This window comes from Genypterus blacodes, unplaced genomic scaffold (genome assembly GCF_046128005.1).
Source record: "Genypterus blacodes isolate CSIRO-AG114 ecotype Tasmania unplaced genomic scaffold, CSIRO-AGI_Gbla_v1 ptg000277l_1, whole genome shotgun sequence".
Classification (NCBI taxonomy): Eukaryota; Metazoa; Chordata; class Actinopteri; order Ophidiiformes; family Ophidiidae; genus Genypterus; species Genypterus blacodes.
Window position 1 is genome coordinate 57501 of NW_027467068.1, and position 20188 is coordinate 77688.

At 51.9% G+C, this 20188-nt stretch overlaps 2 protein-coding genes across 3 annotated transcripts; one reads left to right on the plus strand and one right to left on the minus strand.

The window, feature by feature from the left end:
• Positions 1 to 3958: 3958 nt before the first annotated feature.
• LOC143017236 (putative endonuclease 4) lies at positions 3959 to 6131 on the minus strand. The gene is made up of 7 exons (XM_076171963.1): positions 5968 to 6131; positions 5666 to 5875; positions 5368 to 5550; positions 4676 to 4807; positions 4478 to 4582; positions 4278 to 4407; positions 3959 to 4184 (listed from the first exon to the last, which is right to left on the minus strand). Exons 1-7 carry the CDS (start codon positions 6113 to 6115, stop codon positions 4124 to 4126), a joined length of 969 nt encoding a protein of 322 aa, XP_076028078.1. The 5' UTR covers positions 6116 to 6131; the 3' UTR covers positions 3959 to 4123.
• A 184-nt stretch (positions 6132 to 6315) lies between these two features.
• Positions 6316 to 20179, plus strand: tnrc6ba (trinucleotide repeat containing adaptor 6Ba). Of its 2 annotated transcripts, none has more exons than XM_076171962.1 (21): positions 6316 to 6599; positions 8010 to 8099; positions 8316 to 8337; positions 8484 to 8936; positions 9031 to 12156; positions 12299 to 12463; positions 12576 to 12775; positions 12867 to 12941; positions 13039 to 13236; positions 13792 to 13917; positions 14389 to 14553; positions 14962 to 15099; positions 15181 to 15385; positions 15480 to 15647; positions 15766 to 15912; positions 16117 to 16260; positions 16358 to 16450; positions 16566 to 16772; positions 16896 to 16963; positions 17092 to 17231; positions 17579 to 20179. In XM_076171962.1, the coding sequence occupies exons 2-21, from the start codon at positions 8043 to 8045 to the stop codon at positions 18123 to 18125; spliced, it is 6444 nt and encodes a 2147-aa protein (XP_076028077.1). In that variant the 5' UTR covers positions 6316 to 6599; positions 8010 to 8042; the 3' UTR covers positions 18126 to 20179. The 2 variants fall into 2 exon arrangements, with proteins under 2 accessions (XP_076028077.1, XP_076028076.1); XM_076171961.1 differs by having other exon boundaries at positions 8013 to 8099.
• The last annotated feature ends 9 nt before the right edge of the window (positions 20180 to 20188 follow it).

Consider the following 20188-nt stretch of genomic DNA (forward strand, 5'->3'; position numbering starts at 1 on the left):
AGAGGAGCGGGGCAGCACAAATGGAAGGAATGAGGGCGAGAGAGGAGTGGAGGAACCGCAGCAGGCCGCCTTATATAGAGCGTGATGTTATAGAGCTGCAGTGACCTCGCAGTAGAATGAGTTTCTAAGTGGCTGGTCGGCCTCTGGTTGTGTCGCCGGTGCCCTCTGGTCGTAAAGCTTCCGTGCGTCGGTGCAGGTCTGTTTATAGTCCGGCTCAGCTCGCTCAGCTCGCTCAGGCCGCAGGAGCCGCACACGCTCCGACCACGCAGGAAGCTGCACAAACACACATGGCACGCAAACTCACACGGCCTGGCTTCCTTTGGTTTACTGTTGGAAATGAAACGCCGCACATCTACGGGGGAACTCACAATGCCTTCACTGCCTTCATACTGCCGCCGCTGCTGCTGCTGAGGTGCAAAAATAAAAGACTTGCTGAGGCGGCAGAATGGACTCCACCCTGCCCTCCGGCTCTTATTTCTCCTCAGCACGTCAATTCATATGTGTGTGTTTCTGCACCAGTTTAGAGGCCTGCACGTGTGTGTGTGTGTGTGTGTGTGTGTGTGGCATCTCTCCACTGTGAGCTGCTGGCAGATGGAGCAGTCAGACTGTGGGTACGAAAGGACGGATAAAGTTTGGCTGGGCCTGAAAAATTCAAGCCACATTGGAACAGACGAGCCACGCATGCAGTCTCTCTCTCTCTCTCTCTCTCTCTCTCTCTAGTTGTCTTTATCACACCAACTCAACATGGATCCTCCCGGCCTTCGCGCTCCTCAGCCTCCCTCAGGTCGAGCACAGACGATGTTAGCACGCTCGTTAAAGCTTCACTCAGACTCTATATTCCGTATACACAAGGCAATAAATCCCTTTTAACCGTCAAGCAAACACCGTGATGAGACTGAAACAGGCCTGATGTCGTCTTGCATCCACTCCAGTCAGCCTACTGTGCATGTAACCATAGCAACTGTAATGTGGCTCATGAGATGCTCTGAGTATCTAAACCATAATCATGCACTTCTTTAAACTAAAGACTTTTATTACTCGTTTTTCTTTCCCATTGTCCGCTTCCATTTTCAACCAAAGCAAACTTTATATTTTTGGTTACAATAAGTGACCAGAGCCCCGACACGAGCCGTACTGCAACAACAACATGTGTTTGAACCCAGCTACAGCACTGTAATCTTGTGGTTTATGGAGGGAAAATGATAACATGGGACGACTGGGCCATTATGATCGCAAAACCTCAGAACATACAGAAATAATGATGTTTTCATTACAAACCAGGCAGCAGCACAAAGGTCACTGAGGTGGACAGATGACCTCACCTGACCTGATCTGACCTGACCTGAGGGGCTGCCTGGCAAACTGCTCAGAAAGCAAGTGGGAGCAGATTGACAAAGTGGAAGGAGCTGGTTTTACTGGAGGAGGCGTGTGTTCGAGGTGTGTGAGGTGCATGTGTGTGTGAGGTGTGTGTGTGAGGTATAAAGCATTATCTCCACTCAGGTACAAACAAGGATGGATTAAAGGTGATTTTGGGATTGGAAACCTGCAGCCAGAGTTGAGTTTGTAGTTGAACTCTAAATCCATGCAGCAGCAGAACAACAACATGTTTCTTCTACAGAATTTGTTGCAGATGTCATCAAACGTATATAACAGCACTCAGATTTCTCTTTCATACTGAAGAGGCAGAGTCGCAGTGGAAAAGGTCATTTGTCAATTATTCACAGATTAAGACAAACTTACATTTTATATTTTGCAGATGTTGTTGTCGGCTTGAATGTTTGCGTGTTCATCTGATTCCAGTTTAATTCCTGTTTGCATGAAGGAAATCCTCGACCCAACAACGTCGGCTCACAGACAATCCCTTCACTTTAACAGTTTGAGTTTGAGTTTTTCCTGTTTAGCTCTCTCAGCCTCCTCGCTCCTCGTCGTCTCTCACCATGCAGACGGAAAGCAGGCCGGCCCGGTGACGGATCATCTCTTGGCTATTTGCAAACCTCTCGCGTACGAGTCTGGTAGGGAACGTCTAACCAAAAGATATCTGGAAGTATTTACAAAGTTGTATAATTAGATCAGCGGCTTCAGGCTGCAGTGGAAAATATTCACAGCATAATGTAATGACAGAGAAAGAAGAGAAGAAAGGGTGGATGTCACACCACAGCCAGCTAATACCACACGTCTTTACAGGATTGGAGAATGGAAAGGCAGGAGGACACTTTTACAGTCCTATTAGTGTGTTCTGGTGTACGTGCAGCCACCAGAGGTTGATTCATATCGACTCCGTGTTAGCTGCCAGGGTCGTGCCACCCAATACTGATCTACTGCTGACATGTGGGACAGATCAGATCGACATCACCGCAAGAGAACAAACACACATGTCTGATACTTTCATACAGCATGAGGCAATAAATCAGATTTGTTTCTGATTCCTTGTCGTGTTTGAGTGATGTTGGTACATGTGAGCGGGCCTCAGGCTGGCCTCAGGAGCCTGTGGGTGATGGAACACTTCAGGCCTAAAACCAGAGGCCACAATGTAGTCCAGATTCTGTGAAGGCTGCGGCCACCATGTTGGCTGCGGCGCCAAGGGAAACTAGAAACAGAAAATATTGGATACTGGCAGGAAATCATAACTGGGCATCGAGATCTGTGGAGTAAACGTTGGCTTATATTATAGGAGTGTGTGTTCAGTCAGTGTTCATCCCTCCATCCCTCCATCCCTCCATCCCTCCATCCCTCCCTCCATCCATCCCTCCATCCCTCCATCCCTCCATCCATCCATCCCTCCATCCATCCAGGATCGTTTCTCACCATCAGGTCCCTCGTTTTCGTCAGTTCAGGCTCAAACAGGCCGGACAGGCATTTCCTGTGGGCGGGGCCAGCGAGCAGAGACATTCTTGGGCCAGGCACCTCCACTTCCTGTCTCTGTTAACACTCCACCGACAGACGTGCTGTCTGGGTGTTCTCGCTTATTTTACACTTAAACTGCACTTCTCTTATCCCTCATTAGTAGCCGCTCTTATCCATAATGAACCCAAGGGCAGATTGAGTTTAACCAATTCCCAAGATTACACCTCAGTAAGTAAACAATAGAAAGAAGTGTCAGGTCAAAGTCTGAGATAACTGAACAAAACATTCCTGTGAAACCAGATAGAGAAGTGCTGGAATATAAATTCAGATAAAGGAGATGTGTGTGTGTGTGTGTGTGTGTTTCAGAGCCAATCTGTCTACATGTTTCTCACACACCTGTATGCACCGGAACCTGACAGATTCTTTTGTTTCTAATGTGTTGAGCTGTGGGAACTACTTAGCAGTGAGCCACATGTCCACAGGTGGTCTCACTCCTCTTCTTCTCAGTTGAGTACATGACTGGAATGCTGTACAATATAATCTAGTGTTTTCCTGTGACATAGGCCTGTGTGTGTGTTTGATTAGGTGTTACAGTCAGCTGCTGTCCTCCCAGGAGTCCACAGCTGCACCAAGTGTTGGTATTCAACAGCTGTGACGTGTCAGTGAATGTGTGTGTGTGTGGGGGAGCAGTAGAGATGAGAGGAAAGCATGCGGTGTGTATGTAAGTGTGTGTGTGTTGTACGGGTGATGATTGTCAATGAGATGTAAAGGTGATGTTAATGAGCGATGACGGACACAGCAGCCTTGTGTGAAACAGGATTCCCTCCCCTGATCCCATCTCAGCACAACACAGAGTAAAGCTACAGGTGATGCGTGTGTTGTTTAATTAGATGTAAGCCAGAATGTAAATATCTAAATCTCTCATCTGTGCATCCATGGGAAACATGCCTGTAGTTTGGAGACTCACTCATTCGTGCACTCTGGATTTTCATGCTATTTCCATGTCTCCTTGCTTCCTTGACATCAAAAGTAGGTCTGTTGTATATGTGTGTGGTTTTGCTGCCCCCTTGTGGCTCCCAGTGAATATGACAACTTAACCCCGGCAAAATAAAACTTCACCCATTTATTAAGTTTATATTCACTCACATAGAAATCGTATTGACAGCATAATACATTCTAAAAGCGTCAGAGTCACACCGTCCTCCCTCTTTGGTCCATAAACAGGCACTTTCAAGACATTTGAACTGGTTTAACTGGGACGGTTTGGCAGCACTGCTTTCTACTCGTTTTCACAGAGGGAGTACAGAAATTCAATCTGCTCAGCGTACTCGAATCCTGGCCTGTGGGGAGAGAGAGAACATCCTGTTTGGATCAGTGGCTCTTAAAGTACATGTCTGAAATGTCACTTCACCTCTTCCCTGTACTTCTCTCACCGTCCAGGCGTCTCCAGGATCATGGGGACGTTGTCCAGTCTGGGCTCGTTGACGATGTCTCGGAAAGCGGAGATGCCGATGCGACCTTTACCGACGTCTTCGTGGCGGTCCAGATTGCAGCCAAGTGCGCCTGCAAATAACACAAATGTGAAGTTAAATGTGCAACGGCAGGATCCAAGCTGGTTTCCTCCTGAACCGACCTTTGGAGTCGTTGAGGTGAACAGCTTTGAGATACTGGAGCCCCACTTCCTGATCAAACTCATTCAGCACGGCGCTCACTCCTCCCTTTGCAGCCAGGTCGTATCCTACCGTGACAAGAGACAACACAACAATAACAACCAACTTCTAGGGACTCTTGAGGCTGTACACACACACACACATCGTCAGGTAAGCCTCACCTGCTGCAAAGGCGTGGCAGGTATCCAGACACACTCCCACTCTGCTCTGGTCTCTCACCTTGTCTATGATGCTCTTTAGCTCACAGAAGTTGCCACCGATCGTGCTGCCCTGACCGCTCATGTTCTCCAGAACTGACCACAAAATGGACAAAGGTCAGAAAAGAGTAATATGTTAAGTCGATGCACACATTTATGAAGTGAGAAGTAAATGAATGTAGCGGCCCTTTCCCCCTAAAGTGCAGCCTGAGGCCAGTGTTTGAATGCTGAAGCTTATTCCTGTGACATGAGCAACACTTTGGGTATGCGAGTCAAAAGGACTCTGGTCAACACGGCGAGCAATGCAACACCCACGTCAGACCTGCAGTCTGGCCTGCCAGTTGAACGTGATGTATTAACACAAAGGCCAGTCACTGAGTTCAAGCGGCTGAGTGTGAGTTGGCAGCGTGCCAGGGAAGGCTAGCGTCGCTGCCTGCTTCCTTCACTTCAGATTACAGATCTGTGGCTGTTTAACATCACATTATGAATACATCTAAACTGATGGCGTCAGTAATTGTGCTTTTAGTGATATTAGATTTATTTTTTGTGCACCGGCTCTGCCTGAGACTCTACTGCATTAGAATAAGAAGCTTTTTAAAGTTACAGTAAAGGGCTGTAATAATCCTCAGGTTGATTAAAGTTGTTGCCTTCTGTACCTGTGACCACAGCAGGTGTGTGTCTGTGAGCATGGTTGATGGCAGCAGCTATCTTCTCCACACACTGCTCTGTGCTGATGGAGCCCAAGGACGAGCCGGGGTGGAAGTTGTACAGGCTGAGGCCCAGGGCGCTGCAGCGGCTGAGCTCATCTACCAGCAGGGCCTGGCTCTTCTCACACACATCTGTGTGTCAGCCAGAGAAGAGGTCGAGAGAGAGAGAACGGTCTGAGGTCAGAAGGTCAAAAGGTCTAAGGAATGGAGAATGTAGAGGAGACATCAGTCTCATAGTCTGACAGACCCGGTTTAGGGGATCCACAGTTCATCAGGTAGGACCCATGAGGCACGATGTGGTCTGGGTCAAACCCCTGCAGGGACACCAGCTCACGGAACTTCTCAGCAGCTTGCAGGTCCAGGGCAGGCCTCTTCCATGAGCGCTGGGAGCCTAAGAACAGGGCGAAGCTGCGTCCACCCATCTGTGTGGAGGACTCCACTGCTCTCCATACGCCACCTGAGGGGGACACACCAGGGGGACACATGAGGGGGCCGCGTCTCTGTAACTGTGTGTTTGGTGAACAAAGGGGGGCTTTAATCAGACCCTACCTTGAATACCAACATGGGCTCCAATGTATTTCTTCATTCCATGGCCCGTCATCCTCCTCCTGGCCCCTCTCCCCTCCTCATCCTCCCCTTCCTCTCCCAGTGGCTCCTCTGTTTTCCTCTTCTCTGCTCCTCTCTGTTTCGGTCCCATGATATTATGTTGAAGTTACAGGTGGCGATCTGCTAATGTCTGCTCGAACCTGAGTCGCGACGCCGTGCTCTAGGTGGATTGTGTAGAGTTGATGAAGGTCACGCCGCCGTGTGCTGTGCGTCCCCCCCGGCAGGAGGCAGCCAGTCAGCGGGCTTCACGCAGCTGCCACAGGCTGCTGCTTACTGGAGACGCTGCTTCATGCTGAGCAGCAAAATGGCCGCCCGTCACCGACAGACTCCACAGCGCTTTGAAATCTAAATTCTTCTGCACACTCGGGTTTACATTATCGCAACGTTAGTACTTATTTACACACCGGGAGCTCGTTGAGCGCGTTGATTTCATCGTTTGCCACTCTTACTTGACTTTCCGCTCAGGCGTCGCTGTTCTCGTTGAATGCCTCAAAAAGCTCAGAGAAAAAATCGCACTGAAGCACTTTAGCTAAGCTAGCTAGCACGCTAGCTTTTCTTCATATGTGATTCCCGGGGTGAGTAACGTGTCAAATGTTCTTTCATGTGATTTTACTGTTTTATTGCTTGTATGCTTGCAAAATGAATGTGTGGTGGGTGTTTGTTAACGTGGCGCAATTCGGAAACGCCACTGCGCTTGTAGCTAAGCTATCGCCATTAGCCAGTAGCGACCGTATCGATAACGTACTCGGCTAGGGTTAGCTTAATGTGCTAGCTAGCAGCAGTCGAGCTGCGTTAGCGCGTTAGCTCCAGTGGCTACATCGCTTCATTAGAGCAGAGGGTCGTTGTGGACCCAGAACCGGACCGTTACTGGACTACATTTGGTTGACAACCGGTTGATCCTGAACACTTTTCAATCTGAATCCCGTTACTTCGGTGCGTATGTCACAGTTGTCGACGCAAACCGCTACTCGGTGTTGCTAACGACCTGTTTGTTGGTAGTTTAATGTTATTACGTGTCCAGCTGGTTAAACAAACTTCTCTGCGGTGCCGCTTGGTGACTTTAAACCCGCGTGTGTGACGGCAGGGCTCGGTAGCTATCTGGGCATGTGTGGGTTTTCGATAACGCATTTCCATATTTAGCGCCTCTCGGCTCCGGTGGCTCCAGACTGTGAGCGCTGCGGAGCTTGTGAAGCTACACGGTGATCACAGACGCGCTGTGTTGACATTAGCAGGTGTCGTCTTCATCAGAGACACGAAGCGTAAACATCAGACAGGCCGGGAGTGAAGCCCAGGTGCGCCTCTGCTCTGGGACGCGCCGGGCCCGAGGTCAGACATTCATTCCTCTGGACTTGGGTTCTGACATAACTGACCGTTTCAACGGTAACGAAACCGAACACACACACACACACAGGCAGGGCTGTAGAGGTGCGACACAATAAGGAAATGCTTATTTAAGACCGGATACGGATTATTGACATCGACAAAATGTGCTGTCTTGGTCCTAAATCACATGTTTGACTTGAATCAGCTGTGAGGTTTGATGTCACCACACCCATGTTACTTGTTGATGTGTCATATGTGTAACGTGGTCATGTTAGACTTTGCCAGCTTATCGCCCAGTTCCGCTGATCCTACTCTGTTCTTGTAACTGGTTAAGATCCTGATCCCGTAAATATGCTCACAGCAGTTCCATCGCTCACTTGTTGAACGGATTAGTTGGCTGATTTAAGCGGCGTAAAATGTTGAAATGTTTTGAGCTTGAATTAGAAGTGAAAGTGTCAGCTTGGCCTCCGTGTGCCTCGGGGGTTTTGCTAGGCGTCTGCACAGGTGGAACAGGGAGATGGGTCAGGTAGCAACTGGGATGTTATTTAACCCTTAATTCTTGCTGCAGTCTGTTATAGTGTACAATCTGCTGGCTGTGTTGTGAGGTAGCGATTTAAGTTCAATGTGATCACATTTGGCACCATCTCTCTTTTCCCCACCAGCAGAAAGGAGTATCAGGACGGGAGCAGTAGTTCATGGAAGACAAGAAAAGGAAAAAAGAGGACAAAAGGAAAAGGGAGACCTCTCAGAAGGTGAGCGAGTTCAGTCTCCATCCAATCACTGAGGAGGCTTCTTCAGCGTAGCTCAGGCCAGCAGCTCACTCACTCACATTCTGCATGTTCACATCAGCAGAGATTGAAACTGTTTGAGGTTAAAATGAAATGCTTTACAGTTGGAATGAGGTTCTCTTAATGTTCTGACTTTGTTGTTGTTGTACGACGTGGCACTGATGTTTCTTCTTATTTTAGGTTGCAGAACAAAAAAACAAAGGTAAGAATGACAGTGACGTATCTTCAGTCTGTCCACTAAAACATCTGTTGTACTTTTTTTGTGTTTCTGTCAACTGTTTGCCTAAATACGTATATGAGTTTTCCGTGACCCCCCCAGTTGACTCCGTCTCTTCTCTCTCTCTGCAGTGCCAGACTTGACCAAGCCCACGTCAGCCCAGTCCCCTGCTGCTCAGAGCAGTTCTGCCTCCCCCAGCCCTGGACCCACCCCCTCTGCCTCCCCATCCCCAGCCACCTCAGGCCCAGGCAGTGCTGCCCACCCGTCACAGGGCGGCAACAATGCCAAGCGCCTGGCAGTGGCCAACGGACAGCCCACCTCCACCGCCAGTTCTTCCTCCACTACTGGTGGCCCCAGTGCTCCTGGAAACGGTAGTACAAGTAGCGGAGGCGGTGCCCTGCCGCCTCAGCAGCAGCGCTACATGCCAAGAGAAGTGCCACCGCGATTCCGCTGCCAGCAGGACCATAAAGTGCTACTGAAGAGGGGTCAGCCACCACTGTCCTCAATGCTGCTGGGAGGAGGAGGAGGAGGAGGAGGGGGGGGAGGGGGGGACGGCCCCAATGCAAACATGGCTGCTATTTCAGGTAAGGTTTAGGGTTATTGGTGTTGCATTCATGATCAATTTGCTGTTTTTGTATTGAAAAAATCAAACGTGTTTCTGTGATCTTTCCTCTTCAGATTCTGGTGTAGCTGCCTCCTCATTGGCCCTCACCTCATCATCATCAGTTGCTGCTTCTTCTACTACTTCCAATTATGCAAATTCCATGTGGGGGGCAGGCTCGGGCAGCCAGGCCTCCTCTCAGGGTAGGGAGAAGGTGATCGTGGATGGGAACGACCTGGAGGAGTGGCCTAGCATCGCTGGCGGTGATGGGGGAGGAGCTTCATTTACAATGGCTAGTGTGGGCAGCAGCAACAACGGAATGCCTGTGAACAGCAGCATTAGTGCCTCTGGCAAACAATCCTCACCCACTTCCTCATTCTCTTTGCCCTCTGAATGTATGCAGTCGTCCAGCGGCGTGGCGTGGGGGACGGCTGCCTCCCAGGGTCATCTCGGAGGAGGGAGTGCAGCAGCTGCGTCTGTGCTGCAGCAGCCCTCCTCGCTTTCCAAAGCCTCCACTGTGCCAGGGAGCCATGACACCAGTGGCTCCGTCGATGGAAGCAGTGGGATTCCAGGTGCCAACTTCAATCCAAATGCCAACCCTACGGCCTGGCCTGCCCTGGTGCAGCAGGATGGGCCTGCTGCTGCAGGGGAAGGAGGTCCATCTTCCTTTCACCCCCAAGGAAATGGAGGGTCTTTATCTGCCAATAACTCTGCCTCCCCGGGCGTGGGGCCGGGGGCCGGGGCAGTCGGTGTGATGGGGGGTCACCCATCTTTATCTGTGAATCAATCAAGCGCCCATCAGCACCAACTTCACCAAATGCAATCCAGAGACAGAGAAATGGGAGGGGGGAAATGGGACAGTGCATCAGCGGGACCAAAAATCGCAGGGGGAGAAGGTAATGTGGGTGGAATGGACCGTGGCATGGGAGGAGGCGGTGTGACAGCGGGAGACCACAGCCTTGCTGCCTCATGGAGAGGCCAGCCTTCTTACCCTGCAGTTAACTCCAAAACGGGTGCCTCAAGGACTGATGGATGGGAGGGCGAAGGAGGTAGCACAGGGGGATTTGGAGCTGCTGACGGGGATAATGGAACCTCAGCTTGGGGGTATCCAAGTCCCACTAGTGGAAGTAACGCTTGGGGCAGTTCTGGAACTGGTGGAAACAGTAGTCAAGCCCCCGGGGTATCTCAGGGAGGGTGGGGGTCATCAGGAGGAGGGGGGGAGAGGAGTGCGTCTGGTGGAGAGTGGGGTGGGACCTCAGCTGGCTTTGGTGGAGCCAATTCAGGAGGAGAGGGAACCGGTGGAGCCTGCAGCAGCAGTAACAGCAGCAGTAATGGGGGCAGCACAGCTGGCAACCCCCCTGCCACATCCTCCACTTCCTCAACTTCCGCCACCGCTTCAACCAGAGCTTGGGACAATCAGAAAGGAGAGGGGGAAACTGGAGAGTGGGGTGGAGGAGGAGCAGGACAGGGGGGAAGAGGTGGATCTTCATCCAGCGGTGGAAATTCGAGAAGTGACAGTGGGCCTAACGACGGTAACGGTCGCCCCTACCGACAGACACCCAATGCTGAAGCTGCCTTACAGAACCTACTCAGCCGGCCCGATCTGGATCCGCGGGTCCTCTCCAACACAGGTTGGGGTCAGACCCAAATCCGTCAAAACACGTCCTGGGATGTTGAAAATGGAGTGGCGAGTAGAGGAGGATCATCATCAGCTTCATCCAAACACCCATCTTCTCTCGGTTCGTCCTCTCAGTATTCTGGTGGATCCAGATCCATGATCACTGATTCTGTAGGGCCAGGGTCCAGTCCTTCCCTGGCTCCCTCTGCTGGGTCCTCTGGGGAGGGCTGGGATAGTAGCAGCAACAGTAGCAGCAGTGGGGCGTCTCTGTCTGGGAGAGCTCCACCACCTTCAGGTCCCGGCATGAGGAGTCTCAGCGGCCCACAATCCGGCCCAGGGACCACCACAGGACCCGGTATGGGATCAGGAGCACCACCGGGACATAGCCAGCAGGGGAAGTCTACGACCTGGGGCGGAGGAGGGATGGGGCCAGGCGATGGCCACGAAGCCAAAGGGTGGGGAAATGAGGAATGGAGAGAAAATAGAGGAGGAAAAGGAGGAGGATGGGGAGATCTTGGACAACAGGGTACCACAGCCAGTGGTGGCTGGGGAGGGAGCCAGGAGGAGAAAGGGAAGGGGGGATGGAAAGAGATGTCCGGGGATGGAGGAGGAAGTGGATGGGGCTCGGGACAGAAGACCGGGGGAGGTAGAGACTGGGGAGAACAAGAATCAAAATCAAATAATGGAAGAGGGGGTTGGCAGGATGAGATGAAAAATGGAGGTGGAAACTCAGGTGGGGATTCAGGTGCGGGTGGTTGGGGGAACTGGGATGAGAGTGGCACCGGGGCCCCCCGGAGAACCTGGGGTGCAGGGGGAACAGGCACAGGGGGGAGTGGAGGAGGGGGGGCGGGTGTACATGGGGGCATGGGGTCCAAACCCCATCAAAGTTGGAGTGGAGGAAACAAAATGCACCAGATGCCAAACAGCCAGTCGGGCTCAGTCACAGGCCTGCAGGCACAACTGCAACAGCAACAATCACAGCCCCGCAATCAGCATCCACAGCTGCATCAAGCACTGGACCAAGGGGTTATGCAAGGGGGCGGGGGGAGAAAACCCATCTCCCAGAATCAGAACCAAAGCTCAGGCTGGACCTCGGGGCCGATCCCGGGTGGTCCTGGAGGAGGCGGAAATGGATCTGAACCAAGCGGTTGGGAGGAACCGTCACCACAGTCCATAAGCAGGAAAAATGAGATAGATGATGGAACATCAGCATGGGGAGACCCGACCAATTACAACTTTAAGCCGGTGAACCTGTGGGATAAGAACAGCGCCGCTGCTGGCCAGCAGCCTCAGGCTCAGGCTCAGGCTCAGGCTCAGACTCAGGCTCAGGCTCAGGCTCAGGCTCAAGCTCAAGCTCAGGCTCAAGCTCAGGCTCAGGCTCAAGCTCAAGCTCAGGCTCAGGCTCAGCCACAGCAGCAGCAGCAGCAGCCTCAGCCTCAGCCTCAGCAGCAGCTGCAGCAGCCACAGCATCAGCCTCAGCCACAGCAGGCTCCTCCAGTCCAGCAGCAGCCTATCAAACAGGCTGCAGCACTGGGAGGGAACAGAGACTTCACTGGGCACGGAGCTGGGAAAGCTTCAGCACTGGGTAAGACTCAGACTTAGACAGAATGTTCAGGTCTTCAGCCGTAGTATTTAATGGGTTCAGATTCTGTGGAAGTTTAGTTTAAAATCACGTTCTAAATCTGTCTGACTTCTGTTTAACGTGTGCCGTCTGTGTGTGTGTGCAGGTTCATCAGGTTGGGGCAGCACCTCTCCTGCCAGCCCCTCAGTAGATAATGGCACAGCAGCCTGGGGGAAGCATACCGAGGCCCCTACTGGCTGGGGAGACCCCGAAGACTCTGTGGGGAAGACATCGGGCTGGGGAAACCCTCCTCCCAACCCCATCAAACCGGGTTAGAAAATTAGAATCACTGAAGTGTGTGTGCAGTGTGTGTACGTGAGAGAAAGATGTTGCAGTTGTGGAAACTCGAGTGGTGACATCTTCTCCTTCTTCTCCTCCTCCAGTTGGTTCAAAGTCTATGCAAGATGGTTGGGGGGAGAGCGAGGACTCTGTGGCAGCCTCTCGTCACGCCAGCTGGGAAGAGGAGGAAGAGGGCGGCGGTATGTGGAACAGCGCCGGCTCCCAAGGCAGCGGCTCGTCGTGGGGTCAGGGAAGCAACGGGGGCTGGGGCCAGTGTCACCCCGGGAAGAAGCCCGTCAACAAGGTGGGTCCCTGCTGGGGAAGAATGAAGGAGCTCTATGGGTTTGTCTTAGATTAGGTTTTCATCAATCCCGTGTTTGCCTCCTCTTCCTCAGGGCCCTCTGAAGGCAGGAAGTGGAGACTCCTGGATGAACCCCATCAACAGACAGTTCTCCAACATGGGGCTGCTGGTGAGACACAGCCTTTCTTGCAATCTGACTCTTTACCTGAATGTTGCTGTTTTGAAGGCAACATGAAGAAATGACTGTGATTGATTCTGACGAACAGAACGACGACCCCAGCGGCCCAAACATGGACCTGGCTCCAGGTTCACTGCAGGAGAAGAAGATGGAAGCGGAGAAACGATGCATGGGCATGAACGACTACAACGGGGAGATGAGGAAGGCAGGAAGAGGAGGAGTAGGGATGTCTTACCGTTCGCCTGTTTCCAAAGAGCCTGGGGACACCGGCTCCTACTACGACAAGGTACCGCCCCCCCTCCTCACGCAGACGTCTCCCTCTCGTCTCTCGCCTGTGTCTCTCCTGTCTAGTTGACATTTTGTCCTTTTGTCACAACCTTTTTCCTCACTTCCTGTTCTGATTCTCACTTTCCTTCTCGCTCTGCCCGTTCCTCCTTCTCTCTACCTTCCCTTGCCTCCCCGTCATTGCCACCACCCTAATTGGGCCCCTTCCATTGGCTGTCTCTGTCCCAGCCCTTGTCTTTGAACAATCAGGACGGGTGCCTCGGGGAGGAGGGTCCTTGCTCTCTCTACTCCCCACCCACTGTCTACAAGTCCCATCCTCTCTTCAACCACACTGTCCCCCTTAGACAAGTAAGACCACAGCTCCTCCTTTACATTAGAAGTGGGTTGTTTTCTGTTGTGGTGATCTAATCTCACAGATGTTCCCCCCCTAATAGTTTCCTCCTCTGTTGTGACATGTTGTTGTGTCCTCTTTTGTGTCTTTGTGTTTTCGTTTGCAAGTTCCCTTCTGTTCTTCTTGGGGTTGTGTGAAGTCTCATCTTCTACCTTTCCACCACAGGGCAGTCACAACATGTTCGGTGGAGCCGGAGGAATGGCTCAATCAAGACACCAGCCAAGTGTCCCAACCCTAAACCAGTCCCCAGGGCTACGAGCGCAAGTGCCTCATCAGTTCCTGTCACCTCAGGTACTAAAGCCTGCGCCTTCGTGTCGCCCCTCCCTCCTCTCCCTCTCTTTCCACACAAGTGTTTGGGTCGGCGTGCAACGGCAACAATCCCATCTCTGGGGAGCAGACGGACCCTTAGAATGCTGAGGTCATGAAATGCCAAATAGTCAAATATTATGCCGTCTTGCAAACGTGGAAATTCTGGAAGATGTAAACAAAGTGTAGAATTGATACTGTGCATAATCAATATCTGTTGTTTTATAACGTGACCACGCTGCCTGTGAGCTGCGACTGAATACAATGTGAGATACAAGGTGTCTTGATCAATTCTACTCAGTCTCTTAGGTCGAGTCAGTCGTTGCCGCTCGCTAATGAGAACGCAGCAGAGGATCGATGTGGTGCTAATGCGGTCGCTAGTGGTTACAGCACCAAAGCGCGTTGTGCCGGGAGACTCCATGGTAACGCCTGCCTGCTGCCCCCTTCTGTCTCCAGGTGCCAGGCTCCATGCTGAAGCAGATGCCCCCACCCAGCGGGAGCATCGGGGGTGTGGGCGGTGGCGTGGCAGGAGTCGGGGGAGGTGTGTTCCCTCCGCAGCTGTCCCCCCAACACATCGCCATGCTCAGCAGCATCTACCCACCGCACATCCAGTTCCAGCTGGTGAGCAGCACAACAGAGCCTCTCCTTAGGTCACTGCAGGGCTGCTGGGCTCCTCCGCTCAGAGTGGAGAAGGAATTTAACTCTGCAGGAAAAATACTACAACCTTAATGTAGACTTCCTGTTCATCTCTGCATGTCAACATGGACTCTCTTGTGTTCGTTACTGTATTGTGTGTTGTCGTCAAACAGCACTACTCAAACAGTATCTGCTCTGACTCACTGACTGAATACTTGTGATGAGTCATTCTGTGTTTTAAAGCCCTGAAGTCTGGATAAATCGAAGAAATGCATTGGGTTCTTATTTTCTGCGTTATATTTGTAACTACAGGACTATTTGTCCTGTAGTAAGTGATGCTTCTCTCCGTGTTCAGTTTCTCTTGTTTGTGCTCTTGTTTGTGCTTTCCTTCAGGCTTGCCAGCTTCTCCTCCAGCAGCAGCAGCAGCCTCAGCAGCAGCAGCAGCAGCAGCAGCAGCAGCAACAGCAGCATCTACTGCAAAACCAGAGGAAGTTCACGCCAAACGTGCGCCAGCAGGCTGACCCTCAGCAGGTAAACGCACAGTTGCACATCCCGCTCGTCTCCGCCTCCCTTTCCTCCCCCGTGGACTCATGTTGTGTGGTGTCTCCCCAGCTGGCCAGGATCATGGCGGTGCTCCAGCAGCAGAGGCAGCAGCAGCAGGTTGGCTCTTTAGGTGGCAGCTCTAAACTTTCCCCCTCCCACCTTGTTGGGGGGGTCGGCGGGGGGCCCAAACTGCCCGGGGCCGACTCCTTGCCCCACTCAGGCCTGGCAGGATCCGTGGCTGACCTGCACCAGAAAACACTGGGCCCCTACTCTGGTGAGCACTCCATGGTGTCCAGAGTTAGATAGAGTAGCTTTGTACTCTAAAGGATCAACAAACATCAACTAATATCTGTTTGCATTGTTGACAGGGTTCAGTTCTGGGGTGAACCTGTCGGGTCTGGACCTGGGCGGCTCCGTGGTCGGGGGTCCTGGGAGCATGAAGGACCTGGGAGGGCAGCAGTCCCGTTTCAAATGGATGATGGAGGGACACTCGCCTCCAGACACCTCCTCACCCGAGAATGCATTCCATAAAAATGGTGAGACGTCTTCATTTTTGTTTTAGTGAATTCACTCTGTGTGTAACGTGTTAATGCCATTAGCTGTGATGTCACACATTGAAATGATGACACCTGTCGCCCTCTGACACCCCCCCAGGTCCCGTCACCCCGATGAAGATGCCAGGAGGTTCGCCCTACTCTCAGTACGACATGATGGTGGGAGAAGGACTGAGTGACAACTGGCATCGCACTCCTGGCAACAAGATGGTTCCCAAGGCAACCACCACGCCCAGCTGGCCCCCTGGTAGGTTTGATCCCTTCTTACCTCAACTGAGCTGAACCAGAGGGAGCAAGAGAGTAAAAGGAAGCTGAGTCTATGTAGTTCAGCCTGATGGTGGCGCTGTAACAACCACTTTTTAAAATGTGGCGAAATATTTGCTGTTTGCTCTCCTGCTTTGAAAAAGTGCCCACAACAGACTGTGTGTGCGTGTGTGTGTGTGTCCCTCAGAGTTCCAGCCCGGCGTGCCCTGGAAGGGAATCGACCGTGTCGACCCTGAATCTGACCCCTATATGACCCCAGGGAGCATGATGGGAAACGCTGTGTCCCCCAGCCTCAATGACACTGAGCACCAGTTGTTACAGGACAATAATGGTGAGGATTTAGCTGCTGGAGCATTTAGTTGTGTTGTGTTGTGTTCAGGAGTGAATCAGCTGCTACAAAACGAATGCTGATGTTTGTGTCTCTGTAGATTCCACCCCTCCCCTCAACACCTTGCTGCCTTCACCTGGTGCCTGGCCCTACCGTGCCTCAGACAGTCCCCTCAACAACGCACACAATTCAGGTACACACACACACACACACACTTGGCTTGTTCTCGCCTCACGAGTTGTCTTGTTGTCTTGTTTATCTCATCTTCAGTAGTGAACTGGTCTCTCTCTCCCTCTGTCTCATCACAGTAAAGTACACAGACTATAAGACCAGTTGGCCCCCAGAGCCCATCGGACACAACAAGTCCTGGAAAGCCAGTCGCGGCAGCAGCCAGTCCCAGCTGTCCCGCCCACCTCCAGGACTGGCCAATCAGAAGCAGCCGTCGCCTTCCCCTTGGTCAGGAGGAGCCCCTCGCTCGGCTGCCAGGGGCTGGGGCGGGAGCTCAAGCACCGCTGGTAAACTGGACTTGAGACTTCATAAGCAGTTAGAATATTCAGCCGATATGAACGAGAGCGGAGGATCAAACAGAGCCACCCTTAGTGACCTCAGACTTACTTCTTCTTCTTCTCTCTTTGCAGGCTCGGCATGGAGCGACGGCAGCTCTCGGGAAAGCTGCTGGTTGGTGCTAAGCAATCTAACGCCACAGGTACGAGCACGCACGCAGAGATGATGTCATCCACCTTTTTAATTTATTTACTAACGCCTTTAGAAGTCAAGTCTCTGAGCTTTAATCTGACCTCCACGCTTGTCCCTCTCTTCTGTCTGTCGCTGCAGATTGATGGCTCCACCCTGAGGACCATCTGTATGCAGCACGGCCCCCTGCTGACCTTTCACCTCGGCCTGACCCAGGGCACCGCACTGATCCGCTACGGCTCCAAACAGGAGGCTGCCAAGGCCCAGAGCGCCCTCCACATGTAAGACTCCTCACTGCACCCCTGTCCTCTTAGACCTAGGGCCTGGAAATGAAGTGTTTTCCCTGGAATGTCTCCTTCTCTCCCTCCTCTCTCCTCTCACGCCTGTCGTGTCAGACATGAAGCCTTTGGCACAAGTGGAGCTTTTGTAATTATGACTTGTGAAGTGGAAGCTTGCGAGGATCCCATGAAGGCAGCATGAGAGCGTCTCTGTGCCAAGGTGTTAATTATCCCAGCCTTCCTGCGGTCTGTGAAGGCATCAGGCACTACGGTCACAGAGATGTTAGAATGATGTCACACTGATTTCTCAGTTGTAAGGATGTTTTTCTCTCTCTTTCCGCTCTTCACAGGTGCGTTCTGGGTAACACTACCATCTTGGCGGAGTTTGTTAGCGAGGAGTACGTGGCGCGCTACATTGCACATTCCCAAACAGGAGGAGGGAGCGGAGCAGCTACATCCGGCTCCACGGGCTCCGGACCCACGGCGGCCTCGGCGGTGGGGGCCAACGGTAACGGAGCGAGCGGCGAGAGAGGAGGAGGAGCCGGAGGAGGATTGGAAGGAGGTTCGACAGCGGTAGGAGCGGGAAGCGGAGGAGCCGGTCCTGCCAGCTCCGGGTGGCAGAGTCTGGACAGCACAGGCAACTCCTCAGACCAGTCTGCCACCCAGGGGTCCGGGCTGGGCGTCTTCACCCAGTGGAGCAGCAACGGGGCCGGCGTGGGCGGGGATGCGGGGCGGCAGGGTCTCTGGGGCGGGATGGGGGGCATGGGCGGGGCCGGGTACCCCAGCAGCAGCAGCAGCCTCTGGGGCTCCCCGGCTCTGGAGGATCGCCACCAGATGGGCAGCCCTGCCTCACTGCTGCCAGGCGACCTGCTGGGGGGAGGGGCTGACTCCATCTGAGGGGACAACACACGCACGCACGCACACACACACACACACACACATTTTAAGTGCACATTTTACATCCATATTGTAATCCACATGTCACACTGTGTATCTACTTACACACAGGTCGACACCCAGCATATCCATAAACAAGCTAATGTGTAATCCACACACACACACACACACACACACACACACATCGACCCACCTAACTTTAAATGAAGACAACAGTAAAACTTGAACCGGGGGGGAAAGGTGAACTCCATTAAACTCAGTAGGACTCAGCTGGACAGCTCCTTGTCTTTTTACTCCCACCATCCACATCCAGAGACCCGATCACTCAGGCATGCACTGTCAGGCTCAGCCAGAGTCCTACACGTTAACAAGTTTAGCTATTGCTGTTTTTAGTGTGCCACAGATTTCCCTTTTTGGTTTTGTATTTCTAATGTAATGGGTCAAATCTGGACTTCAGACTTGCTGACTGAGCCCTAGTAGACCTGGCTGGCGTACTTCTGACTTCTCACGTCTCCCGGAAAGCTTGAAAATTGTGCAGGGGGGGGGGGGGGGGGGGGTTAGAGGGCGGAAGGGTCCGGAGTTTGGGAGGAAATCTGGGACGGCTCCACACTACTGAGACCATCGTCAACCTCACGGAGGGCGCTCTCAGTCGGTACCGACGCCTCCGCCCTGGTGAAGTGCCGTCAGCGTGGCGCCCAGGGTATCTAAAGAATAAGAAGTAGAGACTTTAAACAACATTAGCCAAACTTGCACTAAACGCCTCTGGATGTGTCGTCGCCTCATCCTCTCCTCCAGAATCCCTCCGCTTGTGACGACAGAGCGACGACACAACAACTTACAGATTTTACAACATGTTACAACAGCAGTGGCCTTGGCTGACACCCAGCGGCCGCATCGCCCCCTCCCACCCCCGCCCTAGCCCCTCCCACCCCCCTCAGTTACACACTGCTCTTACATTTGACATGCGAGCCGTACCTCCTCTCCCTCCTTGTCCTCCTCGTCATACGTCGGTCGATTGTTGAGCTTTTTTTCTTTTTTTTTTCTGTTTGAAAAGGAAAAAAAAACTGTGCGGAGTTAAGTTGTAAACCCAGCGATGTCGTCCTTTTTGTTTCCTTCCGTTTGTTTGGCCGTTTCCAACACTGACCTCGCTATTACGTTTGTTTTTGTTTTTCTTACTCGAGAAATCAAGTTGGTGATTCTATATTGTCACGATGTGTAACGATGACTGCGATCACTTATTTACTCGCTGTACAAGGTGCCCTCCTCCTCCTGCCTGTGTGTGCATGAAAGGAGCGATGACAGTGTGAGGAGGACGCTACGAAGACGAAGATGACGACGACGATGATGATGATATCGGGAGTGTCTGTTGTTGTTGCTACAATGTTGAATGTCTTTTCTCTTTTTTTTTCAGTTTTTCTTCCCCATGAGAGATTCATGAGACGCCTGAGAGTGTGTGTGTGTGTGTGAGTGTGTGTGTGCGCGCGTGCTTTTGAACACTTATCTGCCCAAGTCAGGGAAGTGAATAGATGGTAATCTGACAGCTTGCAGTAGGAATGAGTGAGTGTGTGTGTCTGTCTGCGCGTGCGTGCGTGTGTGTGTGTGTGTGCTTCACTGTCTGGATATTGTGATAGCTGAAAAGTTCAAGAACATTGGCACTAATGCAAACGTCTCTTAAGTTGTGTTTTTAGCAGCATTTTGTTCCTGTGTTGCATTTTTTTTCATTTTTTTTGTTCCGTCAAATGCAATAAGATTTTTTTTGTTTTTAAGACGAAACAACCAACTGAAGGCATTTTGTGTTGAGATGCCAAACCGTACCCATACCAAGCTGAGCTGGAACAGTGTTTTACAGACACGTTAAAGACCTAATTACCTGTTTTAGTGTTTATATCTTCTTTATTTTCTTTCTTTTTTGTTATTGTGTATCCGTTTAAATTAAGTCAGTCTTTATTATCGATCACTCCTGTTCAGGACGATTTCATTTATTTCAGATGTTACAAAATGAGAGGAAATTAATTTAAAGCAGAAAAGAACAAGATAATAAAGGTTGAGTTGAAGTTTGTGGT